This window comes from Chelonia mydas, chromosome 4 (assembly GCF_015237465.2).
Source record: "Chelonia mydas isolate rCheMyd1 chromosome 4, rCheMyd1.pri.v2, whole genome shotgun sequence".
NCBI classification, from domain to species: Eukaryota; Metazoa; Chordata; order Testudines; family Cheloniidae; genus Chelonia; species Chelonia mydas.
Genome location: NC_057852.1, coordinates 134404515 through 134428312, shown reverse-complemented (window position 1 = coordinate 134428312; position 23798 = coordinate 134404515). Strand labels below are relative to the sequence as shown.

The 23798-nt window shown below is 41.7% G+C and overlaps 1 protein-coding gene across 6 annotated transcripts in view; it reads left to right on the top strand.

Annotated features, from left to right (window-relative positions):
• The window catches only part of DDRGK1 (DDRGK domain containing 1), a 49290-nt gene that overhangs the window by 14754 nt on the left and 10738 nt on the right, over positions 1 to 23798 (top strand). For all 6 annotated transcript variants that reach the window (XR_006290276.1, XM_037898348.2, XM_043544913.1 and 3 more), the window contains 3 exons: positions 9347 to 9453; positions 11670 to 11771; positions 21766 to 21888. Coding sequence is in view for 5 of the 6 variants with exons in the window: in XM_037898348.2 (XP_037754276.1) it covers positions 9347 to 9453; positions 11670 to 11771; positions 21766 to 21888 (332 nt within the window). In the remaining variant the exon portion in view is untranslated. The remainder of the gene's footprint in view (positions 1 to 9346; positions 9454 to 11669; positions 11772 to 21765; positions 21889 to 23798) is intronic.

Here is a 23798-nt window from a genome sequence, read left to right as displayed (position 1 = left end):
TTTGAGCTCATATCTCTGGTGGAGCCTGTTCGTTTTTAGAGTTTAATGGTTCTGCTGAAAGCTTTTATTCAGACATCAGATTGAGTGGCAGCCCTGTATTTAAGCTGGGTATGCAAGCCCAGAGTAGTGGCTTGTTGCCACTAAAATGCTAATAAATTTGTTAGTCTCTAAGGTGCCACAAATACTCCTTTTCTTTTAGCAGTGAAGTAGTTAACTTTCTGGGTGCTTTAATTTTCTTTGGCAAGTTCAGAAAAGAATCTAGCCTCCTATGGGTTTACTCAGATCTTCTGAGGCCTTGATTCCGAGTAAAATGACCCAGATCCCCCAAGAATGCGCACAAAACCATACAGCGCCTTGCACAATGGGGCTGGGCCCTCTGAGTGTTACGGCAATAAGATAATTCTTATTGTTTATGCCACAGGACCCTCTGTTTATCTGGAGAATAATGGCTGCTGTTTGTTAATTGTAAGACAGTCACCTCAAATGAGATCAGAGCCCCATTTTGCTAGATGCTCTACAAAGTATAATGAAAGACGCTCCCTTCCCCAAAGAGATGATAATCTAAACAGACAAGCCAGATAAGCGTGGGAAGGAAAACCGGCACAGAGAGGTGAAATGACTTTTCCAGGGTTCATAGCAGGCCAGTGGCAGAGGTCTCCTGATTCTCACTGCAGTGCCCTAGCCCCCAAACCATGGAAAACATCAGCATTTTGGGAGCTATGGGTTCATCTCTCTGTGCTACTGTTTGTGTGTCTGCAGACTCGGGAAGACAAAACTCAGTTTGCATTGGGTCACATCTGGAAGATTATCCTTGTGCCCCTCTACCTGTAATCAAATCAGCATAAACCAGTAGAGCCCCCAGAGAAATGCTGGCACAGCAAGGTGTGCCACTGAGCACCAGGACAATCTAGCTTTTAAAATATAAGGTGGTAAAAATCCCAAATTAAACATAGCCGATTAAAACGTAATAGTTGACATTCAGTTCCTTTACTTACCTCCTGAGACCTGGTGCTCAGCATGGTATGCTTCCCCCAGAAAGTATCAAATGCCTAAAGCTTGCTGTCAAGTATCAGGGGGTAGTCGTGTTAGTCTGAATCCACAAAAACAACAGGGAGTCCAGTGGCACCTTAAAGACTAACAGATTTATTTGGGCATAAGCTTTCGTGGGTAAAAAACCCACTTCTTCAGCTTGCTGGACGATTTAGCTGCTTAGTTGTCAACTGCTCCCGGAAGCACATAGAAACTGCAACGTGGGCCCTTACAGGGCTTTTTCTGTTTGTTTTGTTTTTAAATCAGTTTGCTTTTTAAAATGCACAGGACTGATTTGTGTAGCACAGCCTTGCCCAAACTTTTCTGGCCACTGAACACTTTTTACCCTATTACGGAACACTTATAATATTATTTTGGTTTTCAAATAAAAAATGGCGTTATTTATTCTCAAATGTATTTTATTTTATAAAACAAAGCAAAAATACAAATTTAAAATAACTTGAACTCTCAATTTCTAACTGGAAAGCGCGTATAAAGTAGTACAAAAATCAAGTGCAAGAGTCAAAATTAAAAACAGTGTCCTACTTTAGAAAAACTGTTTTTATAGATACACAAACACCAAACAAATTAGATTTTTTCTGGGAAAATCTATTTTTATAAACAGAAATACTGATTTGGATTTAATGGGATTGGTGTTTCTGCTTTTTTCTATCACAAATTCACTTAATATTAGGAATAATGCTGGAAAGTTGAATCCTCATGTCAGGCGCAGCATCAAGTCTATTCCTATATTTGATTTTTGTTGCAGTATAATACGAAAATCTCGTCTCACACAAATAAGTTGTAGCAAAAGGAAGGAGCACTCGAACTGCACATTTAGCCACATTAGGGTACTCTTCTATTTAGGTTTCAGAGTAACAGCCGTGTTAGTCTGTATTCGCAAAAAGAAAAGGAGTACTTGTGGCACCTTAGAGACTAACCAATTTATTTGAGCATGAGTTTTCGTGAGCTGCATCCGATGAAGTGAGCTGTAGCTCACGAAAGCTCATGCTCAAATAAATTGGTTAGTCTCTAAGGTGCCACAAGTACTCCTTTTCTTCTATTTAGGCTGCTCCAAAAATTATTCAGCAGAAGAGCCTTAAACTTTTGTTTCCAATCAGAATCGGAAATTAAGTCAATTAGGCTTTCATAATCGTGTGCAGTAAAGCCGACTGGTTTGACTGTAATTACAAACGGATTTCAAACCCAAGCATTATCGTCAGTAGTTGTAGGAAAATATTCTAATAAAGAGGCTTGCAAGTCACAAAAGTGCTGTAAAATGGTACTGGAAACTTCTTCATGGACTGTAGAATTTATTTGAGTCAGAAATTCATGTAGTGTAGGGAAGCAGTCGAAGTTATTCTGTTCTACAGAAGATGCCCAGAATTCCAGTTTCTTTTTTAATGACACAATTTTATCCATTGTAGTAAAAATGGTCACATTCTTTCCTTGCAGCGATAGATTAATGTCATTTAATTTTGCAAAAATGTCTGCAAGATACGCAAGTCTCATTAGTCACGAGGAATTTGTCAGTCGTTAAATTTTTGTCCTGAATTATCTGAAGTGAAGAATACCAGTAGTTCACTACGAAGCTCAAAAAGCCTCACAAGCACTTTTCCTCTGGATAGCCACCTCACTTCCATATGTAAAAGAAGCGTTTTGTGCTGACTACCCATTTCCTCGTACAAAATTTTAAATAACCTGGATTGAAGTGGTTGAGATTTGACAAAATTGATAATTTGTATTGCTTTATCGAGCATAATTTTCAGATATGCTGGTATTTTTTTTTAACGGCAAGTGCTTGTATGTGTAGAACACAATGGCTCTTAGTGCTTTCTGGTGCCACACTTACGATTCGCGTTACAGCTCCCTTCATCTTCCCGATCATTGCCCGAGCACTGTCAGTACATACATCATTACATTTTCCCCAACTAATTTCATGCTTTCTGATAAAATTGTTGATGGCAGTTGACTATTTCTTCTCCAGTCGCGTAGCTTTGCAGAGATTCACATAAGAGCAGCTCCTCTTCAATAACATTATTAAATCTATATCGGACAAACACGAGTAGCACAGCAAGTCCTGAAACGTCAGTGGACTCATCTAGCTGCAATGAATACTCGTGGCAAATTTTCAGTCGGCAAACTAGCTCTTTTTCTATGTCATCAGCAAGATCTTTAATATGGCGTGCAACAATATTGTTTGGCAACTGTACAGCATCAATTTTTTTGCTCGCTCAACATGCACATTACAATATCTTTCGCGCAAGGCTTGATAAGCGTTTCTCCAATACTGTGAGCTTCTCCAGCAAGCGCTAAACGGTAACTGACTCGATAAGATGCCTCTGTTGCACTTTCGTTGTCTGTTTTAGCAATTTTAATTATCCAAAGTTTACAATTTCCAAGTGAGTCATGCTGCCTCTTGAAAAATCTTATATCTTTGTCTTTGTATTCAGCATGCTTGGTTTCCAAATGCCTACAAAGTTTAGCAGGAGCTAAGGAACTGTTCGCTAGTATTTTGTTGCACACAACGCACTGCACATCAGAAACGTCTTTATTTCCAACACACGTAAAACTGAAAGACAAATAACTTTCATCATGCCTTCGTTTCGGTCTTTTAACACCTCCTGCTGCTTGTTATTTATATACTTCGGTGGAAATTCTTTCACCTTGGATAACTCACTACTACTAACAGATTTTGCGGCAACAAAAGACTGCGATTGTTCATCCTCACTTTGAAGCGTCACAATATTTTGCTCGTTTATTTCGGCCACAGTTGGAGTACCAGAAGAACTTGCTTTTTGTTTCAAAGTTCCTTCTTTTAGTCACAAATCCATGGTGATTAGGTTTAGTGACAATATTTAGAAATACTGCTTTTTGTCAAATTTTGTCACAAATATTTATATTGTTTCGAGTGAAGCTAGTTTAGTTGTGCTTATCGCGCACACAGTAAAGACCCACCGGTTTGAACGTATTGAGTGAATGTTATATTCAGCATGGCGTAAAGAGAATGGTGTGTGCATACTGCTGCAGTTCGCAGCCTTGAGCGGAAGGGGTGCGACGTCACTAACTGAAATGTGTCTGAAAGGGGTAGACGTCAACATGCTTGCGTGCCGCGTTCTCTTTACGCCATGATATTCAATACGAGATCTGTCAATAACCGGAAAAAGAGTTTTGTTAAATTATAGTCATTCAAAACTTTTTGTAAACTACGCTTCAAATATGCCAAATTTAAAATTGAAAAATAATTTAAAGACACTTGTTTTTAATTAAGATTCTTTCACGGAACACCTATTCGCATCATGCGGAACACAGTTTGGGAAACGCTGGTGTAGCATTTAAACCTGCAGCTGTTCATAATTTTGACATCTGAAACAGTGCCTACGTAAATTCACCTTGAATAATTCTATGTTTTGAATATATTTTAAATCCTATTGGTTTTTTTGAAATGCTCATTAAATAGTGGATCCTATGTACACCTTTTTGGGACGACTGAATTTATTCTAAGGTAGTAAATTGGGAAGTTGTGCGCTGTTTTACTTGAAGGTCAACCTGCCGTGAATCACTGACCATTTTTAAATCAAGGATTGGATGTTTTTCTAAAAGATCTGTGCTAGGAATTATTTTGGGGCAGTTCTCTGGCCTGTGTAATGCAGGAAGTCAGACTAGATGACCATTGACAATGATCCCTTCTGGCCTAGAAATCTATCAGTCTGCCTGACTACTAACTAATAAATACTTCTCACTTATTCGCAAGAGTGCCATGCATCCACAGATACCTAACTACATTGTTCTATAAACGTTAATGATGCCTCACAAACTCCTGTGAGGCAGGAACTGTTAGAGCTCTATTAATGGATGTAGTCATTGGACTGCGCTTCTAGTTTAAGCAAAATAAAACACCGTAAAACCTCTTCAGTGCACAATTAAACTTTGTGCTGTGCTTTCCATGACTACCATAGTCTTCATTAGAGAAGCACCTGTAAATAGTATACGTTTTGACCTGCATTTGTTGTCAGGCTGCATTTTTATAGCAATCTAGATTTCCTTTACATCAGTAAACAACGTGATGTGGTTTAGCACTGGCCATCTTTGTCCTTGAGACATTTCAAGCCCAGACATGAGTGAAGGAGGTAAGTGTGTGTGGTTTCTCAGTTATGCCATATGCGCTTGTTCAGAAAAGAAATTTCAAGTGGTTCGACTCTTTCTCAAAGGAGCCTATACCCTTTACGTACTGCACTTGGCTGTCATCAGCGTAGGCTGGTTTTGTGGCTGCAGATTAATAGGCCAGCATCTTGTTTGAGTCCTAAAATGGATCACTGATAAATCTTTTCTCTTAAAAATAAAATAAAAAAAGCGGCTTGCATGACTGTCATGTTAGTCATCTTATTGCCCATGCTTTTCCATATGGTGGATTGATTTGTCCCCGTCAGTGGCCATGTGTAACAAAGATTCCTGTGTAATCGGGGTTGGATGGATTTCTGAAGCCAATATCTTAGTTGCTTCATGTGTTCATTATCATTTGTACTGCAGTTGTTTCTGGGACCCCAGTCATGGATCAGGGTCCCATTGTGCTCGGCACTACAGATACATAACAAAAATATGCCCCTTCCCCCCCCCCCCCCCCCCCCCCCCCCCGACCTGAAGAACTGATAGTCTGTCAGTGGTTCTCAAACTTTTGTACTGGTGACCCCTTTCACATAGTAAGCCTATGAGTGCGACGACCCCCCCCCCCCCTTATAAATTATCATAAAATATCAGGGTTGGAAGGGACCCCCTGCTCAAAGCAGGACCAATCCCCAACTAAATCAAAATTAAAAACACTTTAAAATATATTTAACGTCATTATAAATGCTGGAGGCAAAGCGGGGTTTGGGGTGGAGGCTGACAGCTCGTGCCCCCTGAGGGGTCCCGACCCCCAGTTTGAGAACCCCTGGTCTTAGTAGTCAGAACTGAAGCTGTGGGGCTGGATTCTGCTTCAGGATTCACCAGTATAAAACCGTTTACTTCAGTGGACTTACCACTTACATTAGTGGAACAGAGCAGAATTTGGTCCCTGATCTACAAATCCAGAGCCCAACAGCAAAAAACGGTTGTTAGAGGAATACAAAGAAGTGCTGATGAGTCGCTCACTAAGTGCATCTGAATGCTGATGAATGTATTACTAAAAGGTTATTTGAAAAGGGGGCATATCTACAGTGTGTGTAGATTAAATGCAAAACAAAAAAAGAAAACCCCACAACCCCAAACCAGAAACGATGGAGAAACAGTCTTAAAATTTTGCCTGTACATCTGGGGAAGCTCAAAAACGCGTGGTTCCTACATCAGAATTAACCTCCGTCCCCCTTGCACACACACACCTTTATCATCTGTTGCTGTACATGCCTGAATAGGTGCAGCGTGATTAAGCTGTAGTGCTGTGGTGGTAATAGCTGTGTGTGAAATCTCAAACGCGATGCTGCATTGAACATCTATTCTACCACTTTAATGAAGGCTGTAACTCAGCAAAGTACTTCAGCATGTACTTAAGTCCTATTAAGCACATAGATGGGCACGGTGTTAACTTGAAGCACTTTGCTGAATCATGGGGCCCAACAAAAATGTCTAAAGAGAGATCTGCATTTCTAGCAACTGCACATTCAAGGAAATGTGCTGCTGTCTTGAGGAAGTGGGTCTTGTGGGATCCCATCAGACACTTCATACTGGGGGGAGGAAGATGTTAATGGTCAGAGGTCAGGGACTTATTTTTGTCAGTCCCCGACAAGTGTTTAAACAGCATCTTCTCTGTCATAATCACTAAACTACTAACATTAACATAGAAAGCATACTCACAATTAACAATTTTTTATATACTTTACCTCAATACTACTATCCCTCTAGACTCCAAATGAGAATTTCAATTAGACTTCTTAACCAGGATAAAAATTTACTCTCTTGCTAGACTGAGAGCCAAACACGGGTACAAATATCCCATATGCAGACAAGCCCTGAGGAGCCAGTAAGACATTTAGATCTGACGACACTATGCAAGCCTTTTAGGACAGGGACTGTGTTTTCTTATTTGCTTCTGGAAAGCACCAGCCATGCATGTGGTGACTCCTAGAGAATTGTGAATCAGAAGGGTGTAATTCCATCCAGGGCGTCTGATGATGCGTTGCTGACTTTGATATTGCCACGTGATCCAGAGTCAAATTATTTTCACACTTGGCAGCAGCTTCTGAAATGTTACTATGTAAAATGTGAGTGGGCCTTGTGCTTTCTGTGCATGTGTGGGGGAGGGAGGGGGAACCCTTCTGAACATCTGGCTAGTACGATTTCACTCTTACTGAAACCTGGGCTGAGAAGTCTGCCTCGCGTTTATTTCCTTCCAGAGCGAGTGAACAGTGGTATAGTTCGAGAACAATTTACAGAAAACAAATTTAGTAGAGAAGGTATCTACTTTCAGTAGTCTGTCTGTAGAAGTATGTGTTTCAGTTTGTGAAACGGGCTGTGTCTAACATGCCTCGGGATACACCTTCAAAACCTAATCCTATCAAAGAAGAAGGGTACCCGATCCCTCAGCCACCCAAACGTCCCCTCTGGCAAATGCCTGAGTAAATCTGGGCCTTGCCTCATGCCCTAAAGGTCAGCAGACTTCGGCTCTGTCAGACCAGGAAGTAAATTCCATGGGGGGAAAGGGTCCCTTATTGAAAACACACTGCAGTCAAAACCCTTCACATTTCAGTGTAGTGACTGTCGTATCGCCAGTTCCAAGCATTCAAAAATCTTGAGTTGGGCTCCAAAAGTTATGATTATATATCAAATCCCATGGGCTTTATTTATTTATTTATTTATTTTATTTTATTTTATTTTAAGATGGAAGTGTTCTGGTTTCTGAGCCATCAGGATGCACTTGAGTTATGTTTGGGGGGTGGGTTTTCCCCCACAACCATGTAGGCTAGAAACTTTTTTAAATGAAAACTAAGATGACTCTGATAACTTGGGCTTTGTTTAAAAATTATATATATATATATATATAAATATTTAAGCAAATACTGAAAGACTGGAAACAAAATTACAAGACTTGAGAACACTCTATCTCAAGCAGCCCAGCTGAACTCAGAGTTTTGTAGATCAAAGTCAACACCTTGAATAATCGCATCAGGGATGTGCATAATACTTCAGATATAAGTAGGGTCATGAGGTCCCTCTCACAAGGATTTTGCCGTCCAGGACTCCAGTCCTGCAGTTGATTTATGCCATGTAGAGTCCCAATGAATCTCTCCTTGAGCATAGGGGTCAGTCTACTCTGCTGGTGTTGCAAGATTGGGGCCCAAGTTAGGCAGGTGAATGAGTAATAAGACCAAACATGTGGCATGTGAAGAAACAAGGGGACAGAATATATGCTGGGGAGGGAGAATGCTCTTAGAATCATAGAATATCAGGGTTGGAAGGGACCTCAGGAGGTCATCTAGTCCAACCCCCTGCTCAAAGCAGGACCAATCCACAGGTTTTTGCCCCAGATCCCTAAATGGCCCCCTCAAGGATTGAACTTACAACCGTGGGTTTAGCAGGCCAATGCTCAAACCACTGAGCTATCCCTCCCCCCCCAGTCTTCCGAAGACTGCTGCTCATTGATCGCTTGATCAGCATATGTTTAGGTGTGCAAAAATGCATACACATTTGCACGTTAAATTATCATGTTCCACAATTTGCAGAAATTGGACTTGCAAATGGGCAGTTTTGTTGTAGCAAGCCATTTGTTTGTGCAGGTCTGTGACTGTGCATGCAGGCTATTAAAGATCAAGCCCCTTATATGCATTATATTCCTTGGAGGGTTTTATATTTTTTCTTTAAAGGGCAGACATGGGGGATGGTAGACAGCATCACAGTGTAGATTACTGATGGATAGAAAACCTCTAAATGCCATCTTTAAAATTGACATAATTGTTGCACTAGGCTTGAAGGTAACAGAAAAACAAAATCCCTACAGCTGGATGTTAAATTGTAAAAGTAGGTGTGTGTGATACGTGACTTTGTTCATATGTAATGAAAATTACGTTTAACGGGTGGAAAGCAGGAAATGTTGATGATAAACAGCCCTTCTTCAAAGGATCCAGTAAAGTTTACCTCTGACTTCACCATACATGTGCCTGCCTTGTAAATCTATTCTGTGGTTTGGCAGCCTCTTGTGAATGTCGTTTTTTCCCCCCTTTTTATTGGATCTTGTCAGAGATTTGGCTGTCTTCTCATCTGCAGCTCATCTCTCTTCAGAAGCAGGGAATCCAATTTCCTGAGAGCTGTAAAATGTTCTTTTCCCCTTTCTAATGCAATGTTGCAGAGGAAGATGATGGAGACGAGGCTGCAGAATTTCAATTGTCTGGGAAGATCGGAGCAAAGAAACAGAGGAAACTAGAAGAGAAACAAGCCAGAAAAGCCCAGAGAGAGGTGAGTGTTTCCTGCCATGTCTAAAGCACAAAGCAAATGGCCGGTGATAGCTGACCTAGAGGAGGCAGGAGTTGTTCTTTGGTCACAACAGCTGGGAGGTTTATCGGGGGGGAACCCGCTTTGTCTCAGAAACACCCCCTCCCCCCCCACACACACACACAAATCTGGAAGAGCAGCTGACAGTTGTGATTGTGTAACACCAACAGACCATGGTTGTCAGTGGGTGGTATCGAACTGGGGACCTCTGGAGCTTAGTGCATCAGCCTCCACCGCATGAGCTAAAAGCTGCTGTAGTAATGTCTGTGCATTGCTCCATGCTCACCTGTAGGGGGAGGTTCCCCTTCCTACTCCAAACACTGTGCCGGTTCTCCATGCACAGCCTTGTCCACTTGTTCCTTGGGGACTGAATGAGAATTTGGTAACATAGGCAAGCTGTGTCCTTGCAAAGCCCGTTGAAGTGTGTGGGAGCTGAGAATTCAGTCCTTAGGCCAGAATTCAGCAGAGAGCAAACAAAAAGCCTAGAAACCAGACATCTCTTTGCTATGAACATTCATCCGTTTCCTAAATTCTAGCTCTGCATATTAAATTACCAGTTGAATACTCTGGATTTTTCAGTTACACTTAACTGCTGCAAGTCCAGGGGTAACTAATCAGCAACAGCAAACCCTCCTAAAGCCCATTAGTATATGACTCAAGTTTTTATACGTTAATTTCTTTTTCCTGTTCTACTTTACTGGCCTGCAATCTCCGTAACCTGGAGTATGGTTTGCAAAAGCTTGATGTAATTGCAACAGACTTTTGCATAACAGAGAAGATGCTCGCCACAGCACAGAGTGAACAAAGTAATAATAAGAGCGTTAAACAAGTCTGTTGGGCTGAAATTGACCTCTGCACAGGGTCAACACAAAGCCACTCAAATCCCACATAAGCCCTGCTTTAAGAAATAAAGTGGTGCCTAGATCTTACACACGGGGATTAAATTTACCTCGGTTGACTGTGGTGATAAGTGCTATAGGTAGCATATATCATAACAAATACTACGTGATTATATATAGTCTTCCATTACGATCCTCTCTTCACTTGTGCATAACTTTAACCATTTTTGGTTTTTACTTTCCAAGCTTGATCTTTTATGAAAAGTTTGAGCAAAATCAATTAAGTTACTTTGGAGTTAGATCACTGGTTTTCAACCTGTGGTCCACAGACCCCCAGGGATCCGCAGACTAAGATTTCCAAAGGTGGTCTGCACCTCTGTTTGAAAATTTTTAGGGGTCCACAAATGAAAAAAGATTGAAAACCACTGAGTTAAATAAAGGGTGTGGGAGGGCAGAGGAGAGATCCTTTGTTCCATTTTCAAACAAGCTGATTTTCTCTTTTTTTTTTTTGCCACACACTTAACTCAAAACCCCTGACAGTTAAAGCTGAAACGTTCCAGGTGGCACATTCTCAGTGAGGATGAGTCTCCTGGCTGTTTAATTTAAAAAACACAAATTAGATCAAGTATTTTCTGGAATGGGGAGAAAGGGGAAATAATAAAGAAATCAATATAAAGATATTTTAAGCAATAGTCTAAATCATCCATTATGAATTATTTTTTTCTCCTTGGAACAATTTGTGTGTATTGGTGGCTGGTTATTTTCGGGGGAGGGAATGGCGGTGGATCTTGTGTTTTAAGTTAAATTTAATCTTCCTAATAGTAAGATTTCCATTCTTTGTCTAGGAGAGCAATTTTTCCATTTTTAACTGTAAAATAATTTAAATGTGCTTTCATTGTATGAATCGCGTCTTTAAAGGATGCCATTCAGATTAATAAGAACAAAATTCAAGATACCTTATAAAGCATAAAAATTTTACATTTGCAAAGCTTTTTTTTAGATTTAAAGTGAAGGGAAAAGTCAGTGGTTTTACAGTATTCAATAGCAAAGGTACAGAAACAAGCTAATACATGCATTCAGTGGAGGTGAAAACTTCAACAAGGAAACTGATATTTTAAATCTCCATAGGGATAATTTATAAACTGAGTGGAAATACTAAAATTTGAAACGAACGGAAAACCCTGATGATTATGACAAACGAGAATAGCTTCTCTTTTTAAAAATATCAGTTGTGTATTTCTGGACACAGAAGTCCAGGAAACTGATGAGAGATAACTGATGCTCGTAAATTATGAAACCAAAGATTGAGAGAGAATAATGTATTGCCTTTTTTTTTTTTAGGCTGAAGAAGCAGAGCGTGAGGAACGGAAAAAACTCGAGTCAAAGAGAGAGGAGGAAAGGCGGAAAGAAGAGGAGAGAATACGCCTTGAAGAAGAAAGACAGGTGGGACTTGACTGAGTTTGCAGTTGGAAATTCTAAAGCAAATTTTGCCCTTTGTTACATCTTTAGTACAAAGAGGGCTGTATGCAACCTTGAACTGAGCTGAAACCCCTACTAGTGTTAGGTACTCTCAGACAAGCCTGTGACTTTCGTTGGGTTATTATTTGTATTATGATAGTGCCTAGAGGTCCCAATCAAGATCAGGGCCCTGTTGTGTTAAATGCACGACAGACACAGTCCTTACTCTCACAAGCTTACTATCGAAGTAGACAAGACAGACAAAGGGGAAGTGACTAAGCCCCGAGGTCACACCGCCGGTCAGTGGCTAAAATTCTCATCTTCTGATTCCCAGTCCAGATGGCTGTCCACTACTCCACACCGGTTCCTTTTGTGTGATAACTTTGCCATTAAAGAGTTGTTTGGTCCAATTGCTGTGATAGTGAATGCTGACTTAGACAGCCGCCCAAGGGACCAACAGGAAACTGCTTAGACATGAGGGAGTATACTTAATGAAAGATGTTCTATGAAATTATAATGGGAACTTTGGTGAGGTACTCCAGATTGGTCTCTTAGGGGAGGGGGCTGGTTATCAGAAAGGCTTCTTAGCCCAGCGTTCACTATAACTTTAAATCCTTGTCGTGTAAGGAGTGACATATTCACCAAAGCTGGCGTACTAGACTGCAGCAGTGCCTCCTGGGGCATTGCAGTGTGAATACTTTATTTTGGAAATCTTTAAAAATGAATATTAGTGTGTGTAGCAAAAGAGATTAGAAAAAGCAGATAGTGGGCATACATCAAAGCCTCTGTTAAAGTATCCCTTCAGCTAGGAGGCTGGAAGGCAGGCAGTTCTTCCAAGGCTTCTCTGAGCAGAAAGGACCACTCTGGTGACAGCTAGTGGCTAAAAACAAGCTTCATATTCTCTTGGGCACTTGAGCAAGCTATACAGAGGCTTTAGGGCATGCATCTGGGGTGAGTCACTGTTAGATGTCATGCAGCATCATGCATTGCATTCGCACCTACCAAAGGGGCGAGAATACCCTCTGAGTTAATCAGCTGGCATACAGGAACGAGGATGCTGATTTGTGTCTGCCTGCTTGCAGTAAGCCGGTTTATTTTAGTTGCTCAAAATCGGGATTGTGTATGTTGATATCAGAAAAGATGAGTCACTTTGCCTTTTAACATGCTGGGTTGAATGCACAGAACATTGAGTGTAGGAAGTCTTTTAAAAGAGTGTTCATTTCCTTATGTAAAGTTTAGGAAAACAAACAGAGGACTCCTAAAATGCTATCATTTTTCTGCAGAAACACGTTTCCGCTCTGGTTATCCATTGACAAATTCCTTCCTCGCTTCTGAGCTACTCTAATGTGCCAGTACATCAGTGGAACGCTTCTGGGCTGTTAGTTTTTTATGAATGATGAGAGCATCAGCCAGAATTATTGTAGCAGGGATTAAGAAAGCAAAAAACCAAGTGTTTTGGAAGGGGTTATAAACCCTTGTATTTTTCAGGGAATAATTTCACAACCTCTAACTCCTGGGGTTTAGGAAGAAACATTCTCAGTGAGCAGGATATCCAATAACCACCCACTCCACAGTTTCTTGCACCTTCCTTGGAAACAGGTGATATTGGTCATTTGAGAGAGATAGTCCAGTGTCACTGGTCTGAGTCAAACAAAACCTTCTGATTTCAAAATCTGTCAACAAACGCAACCACCACAGCAGGTGGATTTCTTGCCAGGACTGCAGTTTGCCCGGTACGTGCAAGCTGTCTGAGAACAAGCTTCCTTCGTGAGGGCAGGGCAGACGTGGTGGCAAAGGGTATATTGAAAAGTGATGTTTTTCTGTGGCTTCCTTCGCTCCCAGTGGCAATGACTTTAACTGGTATTAGCATTAAAGCTGCTTAATAGAGTCCAGCCAGTGCTGAGGAGCTGAGTGGTAGGTATGTGTGGAACTTTACACAATGATCTCTTCATAGAGACTTTGCCACATTAAAAGGAAAAGACCAAAGCAGTCTTTGCAAAATTCTACTCACCCAAAGTGAATTATTTTATTATGGTTGAGTGAATCAGATACCATTATTATTCTTTTTTTCATTGTCATTGTTCATGGTTAAGTGAGAGGGAAAATATTTTTGTGTCTGGGCTGGTGTGTTTTTTGTGGCAGTTTTGCAAGGCTTGGGGGAAAGAAGATGAATAAAGACTCTCAGGCTCCTGAAAATCCCAGCCTAATCAGAACTACTATGGTTTTAGTTGTGTATTATTTAGAACAGTATCTTAATGGATCCTTTCAGTGCTTTCCTTCAATAGTCTTGTAACTTTAATGAGGACAACAGGTCTACCCACTAGGCTGGTGCGTCAAGGGTATTCTATCGCCTTATGGAACTCTCACACAGTTTTTAAGCAAATGAATTCCATTTCATATGAAAGAGTACAGTAGCCAAATAACCACCAAGTGCTCCGGACTCCTCCACAAAGCAAGCTGCTCTGGCCATATGTAGCCCATGAGTTGAGTTGGACATCTGTTATAATAACTTCTCTTCCCATTTGACTCTTCTCTGAATCTTTAACAGGAAGTGGGGCTATTCTAGCACCCCGCCTTTTTACCCAAGAGCTAGATTTGTTCATCAAAAGCTCCTGCTCCAGTCGGGACAGAGTAGCGTTTACAGGGAGGATCACAGTAACAGGAATTTAACCTGTTAGTATAGGAGAGTGTTAGACGCTGGCTGGCTTCCTCACCAGCCTGAGGAATTATCACCCACACCAAGCTAGTCTTCAGTTCTTGGTTCTATGCTCCACTTATTGTCCAAATGGCCAGAGACTCTCAAAAAGCAAACAAAACTCCCAGCTGGGTCTGTCTACCTAGCTGTGATGCCTAGGGCTTACCACCTGGAGTCTTCCTCCCTCAGGGACTGCTGCGGAAGTCTGTCCCTTCCTGCAGTCCCCCCTCAAGGGAGCCGCTTGCTAGCTTTTATAGTCACCGTCTCCCTTCACAGCAGAGTCTGATAATTGACCAAGCCAGGCTGGCCCTTAAAGGGGCGATTCTGCCCCTTTTACAGAGAGAATAAAAGGGGTTAAAAATTGGGTGACTGTATACCTAAGTGCACATGTTGTACTAACAGAGAGCGGTGTTCCATGCACAACACTGTAGCTTTCAGGTCCTTTTACAGACTTGGCCTATGACATCAAAGGTCAAAATATTAACCTGTTTGACCCCTTTATCTTTCGCAAGGGCCAAGGAGAGATGATGCTGTTTGCAGACTGCCTAAGCTAGAATGTGCCATTCGTACTTTCCTTTTATTTAAAAAAAGGAGGAAAAAACCCTTAAACTATTGCTTACCAGAAACTTAATGTCTGGAACCAATTCTTGTGGGCAGCACACACACTGTTCCGAGCCGCCTACATCAATTAGAAAATGGAAGGGCCAAATTACTAAAGGTTTATGCAACCAGAGATTGATTAGTCATGAATTAAAAAAGGGAGAGAGGTCAGTTACGGAGCTTTGTATCTCCAGCTCTACATTCTGTTTGAGGCGGGTGCTCTTGGTAGTGACGCTTCTGTTGCAGAATCATAATCCCACAAAGCAGTGAATTCAGAATTAAAAGTTTAGCTAGAAATTGTACTGAGTCTTCCTGATGTTCTGATCCTTGCAGGAGTAACTGGATGGATTTGAGGCAATTCAAAGTATCTCAGCCATCTGCCCCTGGGGTTTTTGTGCTTTTCTTCTCATCAATTTCAGGGAAGATGTTTAGGAGCAGTGATGAAGGCAAGGAGCAGAGTCATGGATGTGAAAGGGCGGGGGTGGGTATTTTGTACATAGTGTTAATTCTAACATATGAACCCACTGTTTTTTCACATGGACACTGTCCATTCTGTAGGAGCACCATGATTTATTCATGCAAGAAAAGTTATTTCAAGACTACTATTCTCCAAAGTAATTAACAAATGAGCAGTAAAACTCAGTGAGCTAGCTGAGTTACCCTTCGAATTTCTTCCTTTTGTGCGTGTCTTGTAGAGAGCTACCAAAAGAAATTTCCTTTCCATAAGAGTTGACATTCACTTCCTGTAGGGGATGCTGTTCTTTTGGCCTGCCTAGAGAAATTAGTTGCACCCGAAACGAACAGCTAGATTCTCTCCAGTGATCCAGACAGTTTGATGGCCCAGGAAAGTTTGCCAAAAGTTAAGGTGATTCCTGATTGGGTTACTGTAGTTGCAATTTACAAAATTCAATAACTGGATTTACTTGGTTATAGACGTCCTTCAAAGTATTCACTTATAATCTCATCTTGTCTATTAACCCACTACTCTGAGTGGTTTGAGACAGGCACTTTAATAAAAATTGAGAATCTTAAAGACAAGTGAAATCCCAGAATCACTCTGGTTTACCTTTTATAGGCGGATGGATAAATGCCGTCCATTCCTTCTGGGTAACTTTTCACAGCATTGCATAAAGCTTAGCTGTAAACGGAAACTGCTCTTTAATAGGAGTCATGGGCACTAAAATCTCAAACTCTGAGAAAATGAGCTCACTGGTGCTATTTTAAATGTAATTATATATATAAATAAAATGTGGTTGCCCCTTGGCTGCAGTGTTGCAAACTAGAGAATATATTTTTAAATTTTATAAGTTTCCTTTCCAGTGTTCTGGTGACCTGATTGGCTGCGTCTGTGAAGAAGCTCCTTTATGATTGGTATTGGCTTTAGCGGTGCCTTACCCTGGGGATTTCCCTTTTGCTCTTGGAGTTTTTTGGTGGTGAAATGGTTTACCGACCGACACCTTATCAATGAGAACGAACTTCCTCTGATGTTGCAAAACAGCACCCTTCGTGAGCAATCTGCAAAGCTTTTGTGTAAAGAGCTTGCGTTTCTGTGCACAGGGATTTTGTAGGCTTCGTTCCCTACAGCACCAGCAAATCTACAGTAGTTTGAAAAATTGCATACAGCGTGTGTGATTGAGACAGACGTAACTTCATGCCTGTCCTGTAATGAAATATTGTATTGGAACGGGATGTGTTGCCTGAAAGCAAATTGCCTTTGAAACGCGGCTTGCTGTAATATAAAAAGAACCAAGGTTTGCCCCTCTTCCATTGACCTGGTTTTAATTGTGTATTTAAAAAAATGCACCACTGCAGGATTGGGGTGTTTAGAATCAGTGCTGTAACTAAAAAACCATGCCCATATTGCACAGACAAGGCTTTGGTCAAAATATCTGGATGCCTAAAGTTAGGCTTCTAATGTCATAGTTCAGGGCCTAAATAAAAATGGCCAGATTTTTTTCCCAAGTTGCAGCTGCTCCCACTGACTCACTGGGGTTTTTGGGCGCTCAGTGCTTCTGAAAATTGGGCCATTTAGATTTAGTCTCCTAACTTGATATTGAAGACCCTAATTTTAAGCACCTAGCTTTGAAAATTTCGGCCTGTATTTTTAGCCTGTGTAGTGCTGCTAGTGATATCTGCAACCCACTTAAATGTTGCCCTTATGCTTTATTTTGTCAGTATAAACTTTAATTTTAAAAAAGTGCAGCCTTCTTGTACAATTGTGGTGAGAGGATGTGTTAAATTCACATGCATCTACGGCGTTCCCTTGGATGCTCACAAGCTGAGGCTGCAGTGCAGTTTCAGTTTGTGGCTATTTTCAAACATTCATAAATTTCTGAAAATTTCCCATGCTTAATGTTGGCAGGAAGGTAAAGTTATTTAGAAAGTTTGAACAAAATTCCTTTTGAGCAGTTCCGATTATTAGAGTTGGGAGAGAGGTTTTTAAAAGATTGATGATGTGCATAAGCAGTGAAAATGTGAAATACAGAGGAACTCGGTTTGGGTTTCAAAAATATTTCTGGGTTTGAAAAATATTGTTTGACTCCTAATGTGTGCTCCCTGTTGAACCCCTTCCATCTCCTTGCAAATCCTGTACCATCAGGATGATAGACTAGATGATAATTAATAATACCTAGTTCTTTTCAGCCATAGATCTCCATGCTTTACAAAAGAGATCAGTACCATTATCCCTATTTTGCAATTGCGGAAACTGAGGCAGGGAGAGAGAGAAATGACTTGTCTGAGATCTCTTAGCAGGCCAGTGGCAGAGCCAGGAATTGAATCCAGGTCTTCCAAATCCCAGTCCAGTACTCTGCCCGATCGGCCATGTTGCCTTGTGGCTTCATTTCAACTTAAATGGTTTGCTGAAGAAGGGCTTAAGGGGGAGAGCTCTGGTTTGAAGTCTGCATTACTGGATGATGTCCCTCTTGCTGCCTCACTACCCAGTTACCATCATCATCAAACTAATCCTCTTGGGGCCAGGATCCTCCCGGCACGTAGAGCATGGGGTGGGGTGATTTATATAGCACCGCAGAACTGTGCAGCGCTTCACAAGCCTGTAAGAGGAGAGAGGTCAGATTCTGTTCTCCCTTGTTGGTTACAAATCCAGGTGGACCCACTGACTTCAGGGGAGTTCATTCTCTGAGGGAGTGTGAATTTATACCAGGGTCTGAGAGACTTACTTAGAGGGCGGAGAGGATTGAAAAACTTCATAAGAAGGATAGGAATTGATCAGAAGAAATACTTTACACTTGTAGAGAGCCCAAACATGGTGTCATGTTGAGGTGGGAGAGGAGTAAGATGCGACTGCTTCACAGCAAAAAAAAAACAAAAAAAAAAAACCACCACCAATGTAAGCAGCAGCAGTTACCAAATTTCCTTAGTGCTGGGGTTTCCCCACTCCCCACCCATCCTTTAAGGGAGGTGGCCTGTCTATTCTCTCTCCTGCACGTTCCCTGCAGCTTCACTTGAGAGCAATAGATCTGAGATCAGGCCGAAATAAACGACATAACCGTACTTTGCTTTTTTTCCCAGAGGTTTAATTTCGCTTTCCTCCCACACGCTCCCCGAAACGTTTTCACTGGTTGCCCTCGTGTTTCCTAAATCCTTGGGAGTGAGGCAGGCAGCACCATAAATGGCTACTAAACCAAGTAGTTAAGGACTGATCTTAGAGCTATTTCATAACGTGGACCACTTCCACGGGTGGATAGATTCTCCTGTGGACACCTCCCTGTCTAGTCCTGAGTCCACGCTTTCCACACAGCAGCTGTAGTGCTTGGTGATATGAAAGAAGGCTACAAAGACAGTAGTAAGAGAGCCAGGTGAAAATACATGTGTGTTAATGTAATAGACAAACCTGCTTTACTATGTTTTTTTCCCCACATGTTCCATCTCTGCTGTTTATTGCCTCTCTCAGTGAATTTATTAGTATACAAGCTCCTCTTTTTCTCTCTTTACAGTTTGGGTCTGTCCTCAGGTTTGATCATGGCTGAATTTACACCAAAGAAATGCATGAAGCAGCTGACCAGAGAGTTGCTGGGGTTTTTTTATGTTCAGATTAGTTGTTCAACAAAGCCTCTGGAAATCCTGAGTGTCCTGCTAATAAAACTAAAAAGCATTCAAGCTTGAAGGCTGGCAGATGCTTCATTGTTCTTACTGAAGGCGCTGCTCAGACCCCCTGGAAATGCTCTGCTGATCACAATATGAGAGCTGTAGGTCTGAGAAGTAAGTGTAGGTCAGCTTGTAATGAGTGACCAAAGAAAAAAGATGTGAGACCAAGAATGGCACGCTTTGTCAATCTCCTCGCACTGATGTGTTTCCTACAGTGTGCTGGATGTGGAAATACTGACACTAACATTGTGGCAGGTTTTAGTCCTACTGAAGTCAAAGGCACAGCTCTTTAGACTTGTGAGAGAGAGACTGGGTTGGTTGGTCTGCTTGTCAGCCTCTTTTAAAAACAGGAAAATGATGTCTGACTGTTGTAAATGGGCCAGTTGTCTTCTGATTTTTGCAGAACAACCACCTGGAAATTTTGAAGGACTCAACTCTTATCACTTCCCTTCGAAAGTGTTGTCAGGTTTTTTGTGCTTCAAAATTCTACATAGCATTTGAGTTACAGAGATGTGATAGGGACAGAGTTGTGAAGGACTTTGATGTGTCTCAGTGATTCTAGATCAAATTGGCTCAGTTTACAAGTGAAGAAGGGCTCTGAGAGCCAGGCTGTGTTCTTTCAGGCTCATGTGCTGCTAATAATAAAGATTCTGCAGCTGGATCTTAGTTAATAACCTTTCTGGTGAAGCAGGACCCAGAAAATAATCCTACTCCCTCTCAAAAGCTGTGTTAAATCTGCAGGAATAAAAAGCAACAAAACTTCCCCATTTGACTCTGAATGCACAAAAGGATCAGATGTGGTAAGAAATGAGGTGCTTTTTTTCAGTCACTTTTTCACCATAATTACTCTTTAGGGCCACAGTCCCACAAGTTTCAGAGGGGCCGCCGTGTTGGTCTGTATCAGCAAAAACAACGAGGCGTCCTTGTGGCACCTTAGAGACTAATACATTTATTTGGGTATAAGCTTTCGTGGGCTAGAACCCACTTCATCAGATGCATGAAGTGGAAAATACAGGAGGCAGGTATAAATACACACCCCTGAAAAGATGGGAGTTGCCTTACCAAGTGGGGGGCCAGTGCTAACGAGGCCAATTCAATCAGGGTGGATGCGGCCCACGAGTGACTCAGCCTGGGAGTGCTGAGGTGTATAATAATTTTTTGGCTGTGTCTACTACAGGGCAGATATATCCATGCTGTGTTCTAAGGGCCCAATCCTGTCTCTTGTAGGGTCTGGCTCTGAACAGTGTCCCTTAATACATGTGTTCATGGATTATATTTCATGATAGGACCTGTTTTGTTTTGTTTTTTCTGTGTACGTTTTATTGATGCAATGGTTCGATTTCCCTCCGTTTTAAGGAAGCAACTGCTATATAATACCAGTGTCAAAGAAATGCTGCATCGTTATTTCAGTGTGGAATGGAGGGAACAGCTCACCATTAGAAACAGGCATAGCAGAATTTTGCTTCAACAGTAGTTTACTGTGGTGGTGGTATTATTTCCTCCTGAGAACACTAAGGAAAAATGCACAGAAAGCAGCAAACTAAGCACGTGCTTGGGGTGGCAGATTTCAAGGGACGGTATTCCGGCCACCCTTTTCGCTTGGTCAGTTGCACTCTCAGAGCTTGGGGTGGCAAAAAGCCTAGAGCAAGCCCTGTCTCTGAGCACGAAACCCCTGCAATCCCATCCTGGCTGTGCCCCTGATTTTGCTAGGCAGCCTAGAACAAGTCACTTAACATGTGTGCTTCTGTTTTCCTCCCTTGTTCGATGGTTGTAATGCCCCCAGCATAGGGCGGTTAGGAGATTTAATTACCGATTGTACCCAGCTTTGAAGATTTAAAATGCTTTATAAGGCACAGTTAGTATTAGTGACTACAAATGTTTGAAAGGCACCAGAATGCGCAGCTTTTAGCTAACTAGAGTGAACCGCTCACTGAAGAACTTTTTTTCTCTCCTTATGGCCACCTCTTATGTTCTGATCATAAACTAGGCAGTTAATGCAGCTCCATGTATCTTTTACATATAACCAGTTGAGTGGTCTGCCATCAAAAAAACTATTTTTTTGAAACCTTGTAATAGGCCTGATTCTTCTTTCTCACTTGTTTGCCACCAGTGTAACTCCACTGACTTCAGTAGTTACTCCTGTTTTACACGGGTATAAGTGAGAGCAGAATCCGGGTCAGTAACTGAAAATGGATAGGTTGCATTAATGTATGGTTTGGGGGCAGGGACTTCCTGTAGCTTGCACTGCAGAAGAAATGTGTTCATGCAAATTGAGGAAGCAGTTTGCTATATAAAAGTGTCTCTCTCCCCTTCATCAGATCTTTTCCGAGCCAGCCCAGGAAGGGCTGAACTGACTGAGACAATTACTGTATTAAAAGAAGGGCAGAGGCAGAGCTGCTTGTGAAATTAATGATGCAATCAAGGGAGAGACTGAAAGTTTCAGTTTTCAGAAAGTCCTTCTGTTCCTGGCCTGTCCCAGCGAACCCGATTGGCACCCAAATGATAAAGTAAGCAGGGTCTCCATTAAACTAAACCTGGTTTGGGGAGGAATGACTTGAGCACTTCATTTTTCTGCAGGAAGAGGAACAAAAGAAAGCAAAAGAAGAAGAAGAGCAGAGGGAGCATGAAGAGTACCTCAAGCTGAAGGAGAGTTTTGTAGTTGAAGAGGAGGGTGTTGAAGAAGCAATGACCGAGGAAGAGGTATGTTGTGCTGTCACTGCAGCCAGAACTTCTGACTTCCCACCCAGCTTCCTGAGACTGAATAGATTCAGCTGTTTAAATTGTCCTGATTACATTTTATCCCCTTATTGTTGTAAAAATCAAAAAACCCATCCAAACCATTCTGAACTGAGTCCTGGGTGAGTTACTTGGGTGGTGTGTGCTGAGTGCATGCAAGGAATTTTTTTTTTGCCTTTAAATGACAGATCTGGTATATAGTATATGTGAACCTAGAGCATTTACTGGAGAACATTAGAATGTTTTGTACCAACCTTTAGATTTAGAGAGAAATGCGAAGGGGCAAATTCAGCTCACGTGGAAAGGAGTGCAAACCCCCAATGGGGTTCCACCTGCTTACAGCATGACTGAATTAGCCTAGGAGTTCTGTAATCCAAATGCCTTCCTAGGGTTAGAAACCCTGCGGTACAAGTGAAGAAAGGGCTGCTAGAAGGGCAGATAACAGTGGAAGAGCGAAGGCAGGGTTTGATTCCAAAATAGCTGCCAAGTATATTTTAAATCCAGCTTCAATATCTAAGGGGTTTAATTATCACTAAATCAGGGGAATGAAACTGAACTAAAGCTGATTTTAAAAGTAATTTATTAAATGAAGCATTACAGTGCCCATATCTCTGGTATTTCTGGTTGCGTGTTGTTAGAACTGTACACTCTGCGATGGAAGCGACTTGCTAATTCCTTACCCTCTGCATAGGACTGCGGCACTCTATTGTGGCTGCATACAAGCATGTCTTTTGGATGCTGCTGATAAAATGTGGTATTTCACATCATGGTACATGAATTTTTTTTTTTTAATGCTGCCACTGTGGAAGGCAAGATTCTCAAGACGAGATTCATAACCCATTAGAGGCTAAATGCTTTGCTTTGTTTTAATTTTAAGTGCTGTGAAATAATGAAGGGAATGGAGACCTCGTGCTCCAAATGTTTGCAGCTGAATGCATTTGATTTTAGCATAACATTTTTTTAAGTGTCAAAAATTCTTACACTGCTGCGACCCCAGTTTGTTCAGTAAGGTGGCATCGGTGTAAATCAGATTGGTAGTGGTGATTCCACCCGCCCCCCGTCCAGCCACCCACTCTAAACCAAATCATCATGGCTCTAAATTAGGACCAATGTAAGTCATGCTACGTTAGTGATGGTGGAATAGATCTTCAGAGGTACAAAGGGCAGTTTGGTGCCAAGCTCCTACTGAAAGTTAGTTTGACTAGGGTGGCTAACTTCTATCAGTTCCTTTATAAATCTACCCTTACTGTGCCATTGGCATTTCTGAACGTTTGCGTAGCAGTGTCTTACAGCAGCAAAATGTGGCTAAAACAGACTTTTTCCATCTGTTTCAGTTACATGCAGCGTTAAGCCGCTGTGCCAGCTATACCACAGGTGCTCTTGGGAGATCAGTCACAGCTAAGACAAAATTGTCACATGATCAGCTCCCTTTAAACAGGAGTATATAACGTGGTCACATTAATTTGTTTGGGGGGAGGCAAAGGAATCTGGGGTGTATAAGATCCTAGACCAGGATGGTTATTGTATGTAAATGGGAGCAGAAAGGGGCTTTACTTGCTTAAGATGGGGGTTGGGGCCTTGTTCTCAACTTAATGTTTTTTTTAATAAAGTACATATTTCAAATGGCTGTTAAACAAAGACATTCCAAGATACGCAGTTATACAGGGCTGCTGTCAGCGCTAACATGGCTGGAAGGCTGTCGGCTTTCTGCCTTGTGCTTTATGAGGCATCCAGTATCCTGCTACAGTCTAGGGTGACCAGACAGCAAGTGTGAAAAATCGGGATCGGGGGGCGGGGGCGGGCAATAGGAGCCTATATAAGAAAAAGACCCCAAAATCGGGACTGTCCCTATAAAATCGGGACATCTGGTCACC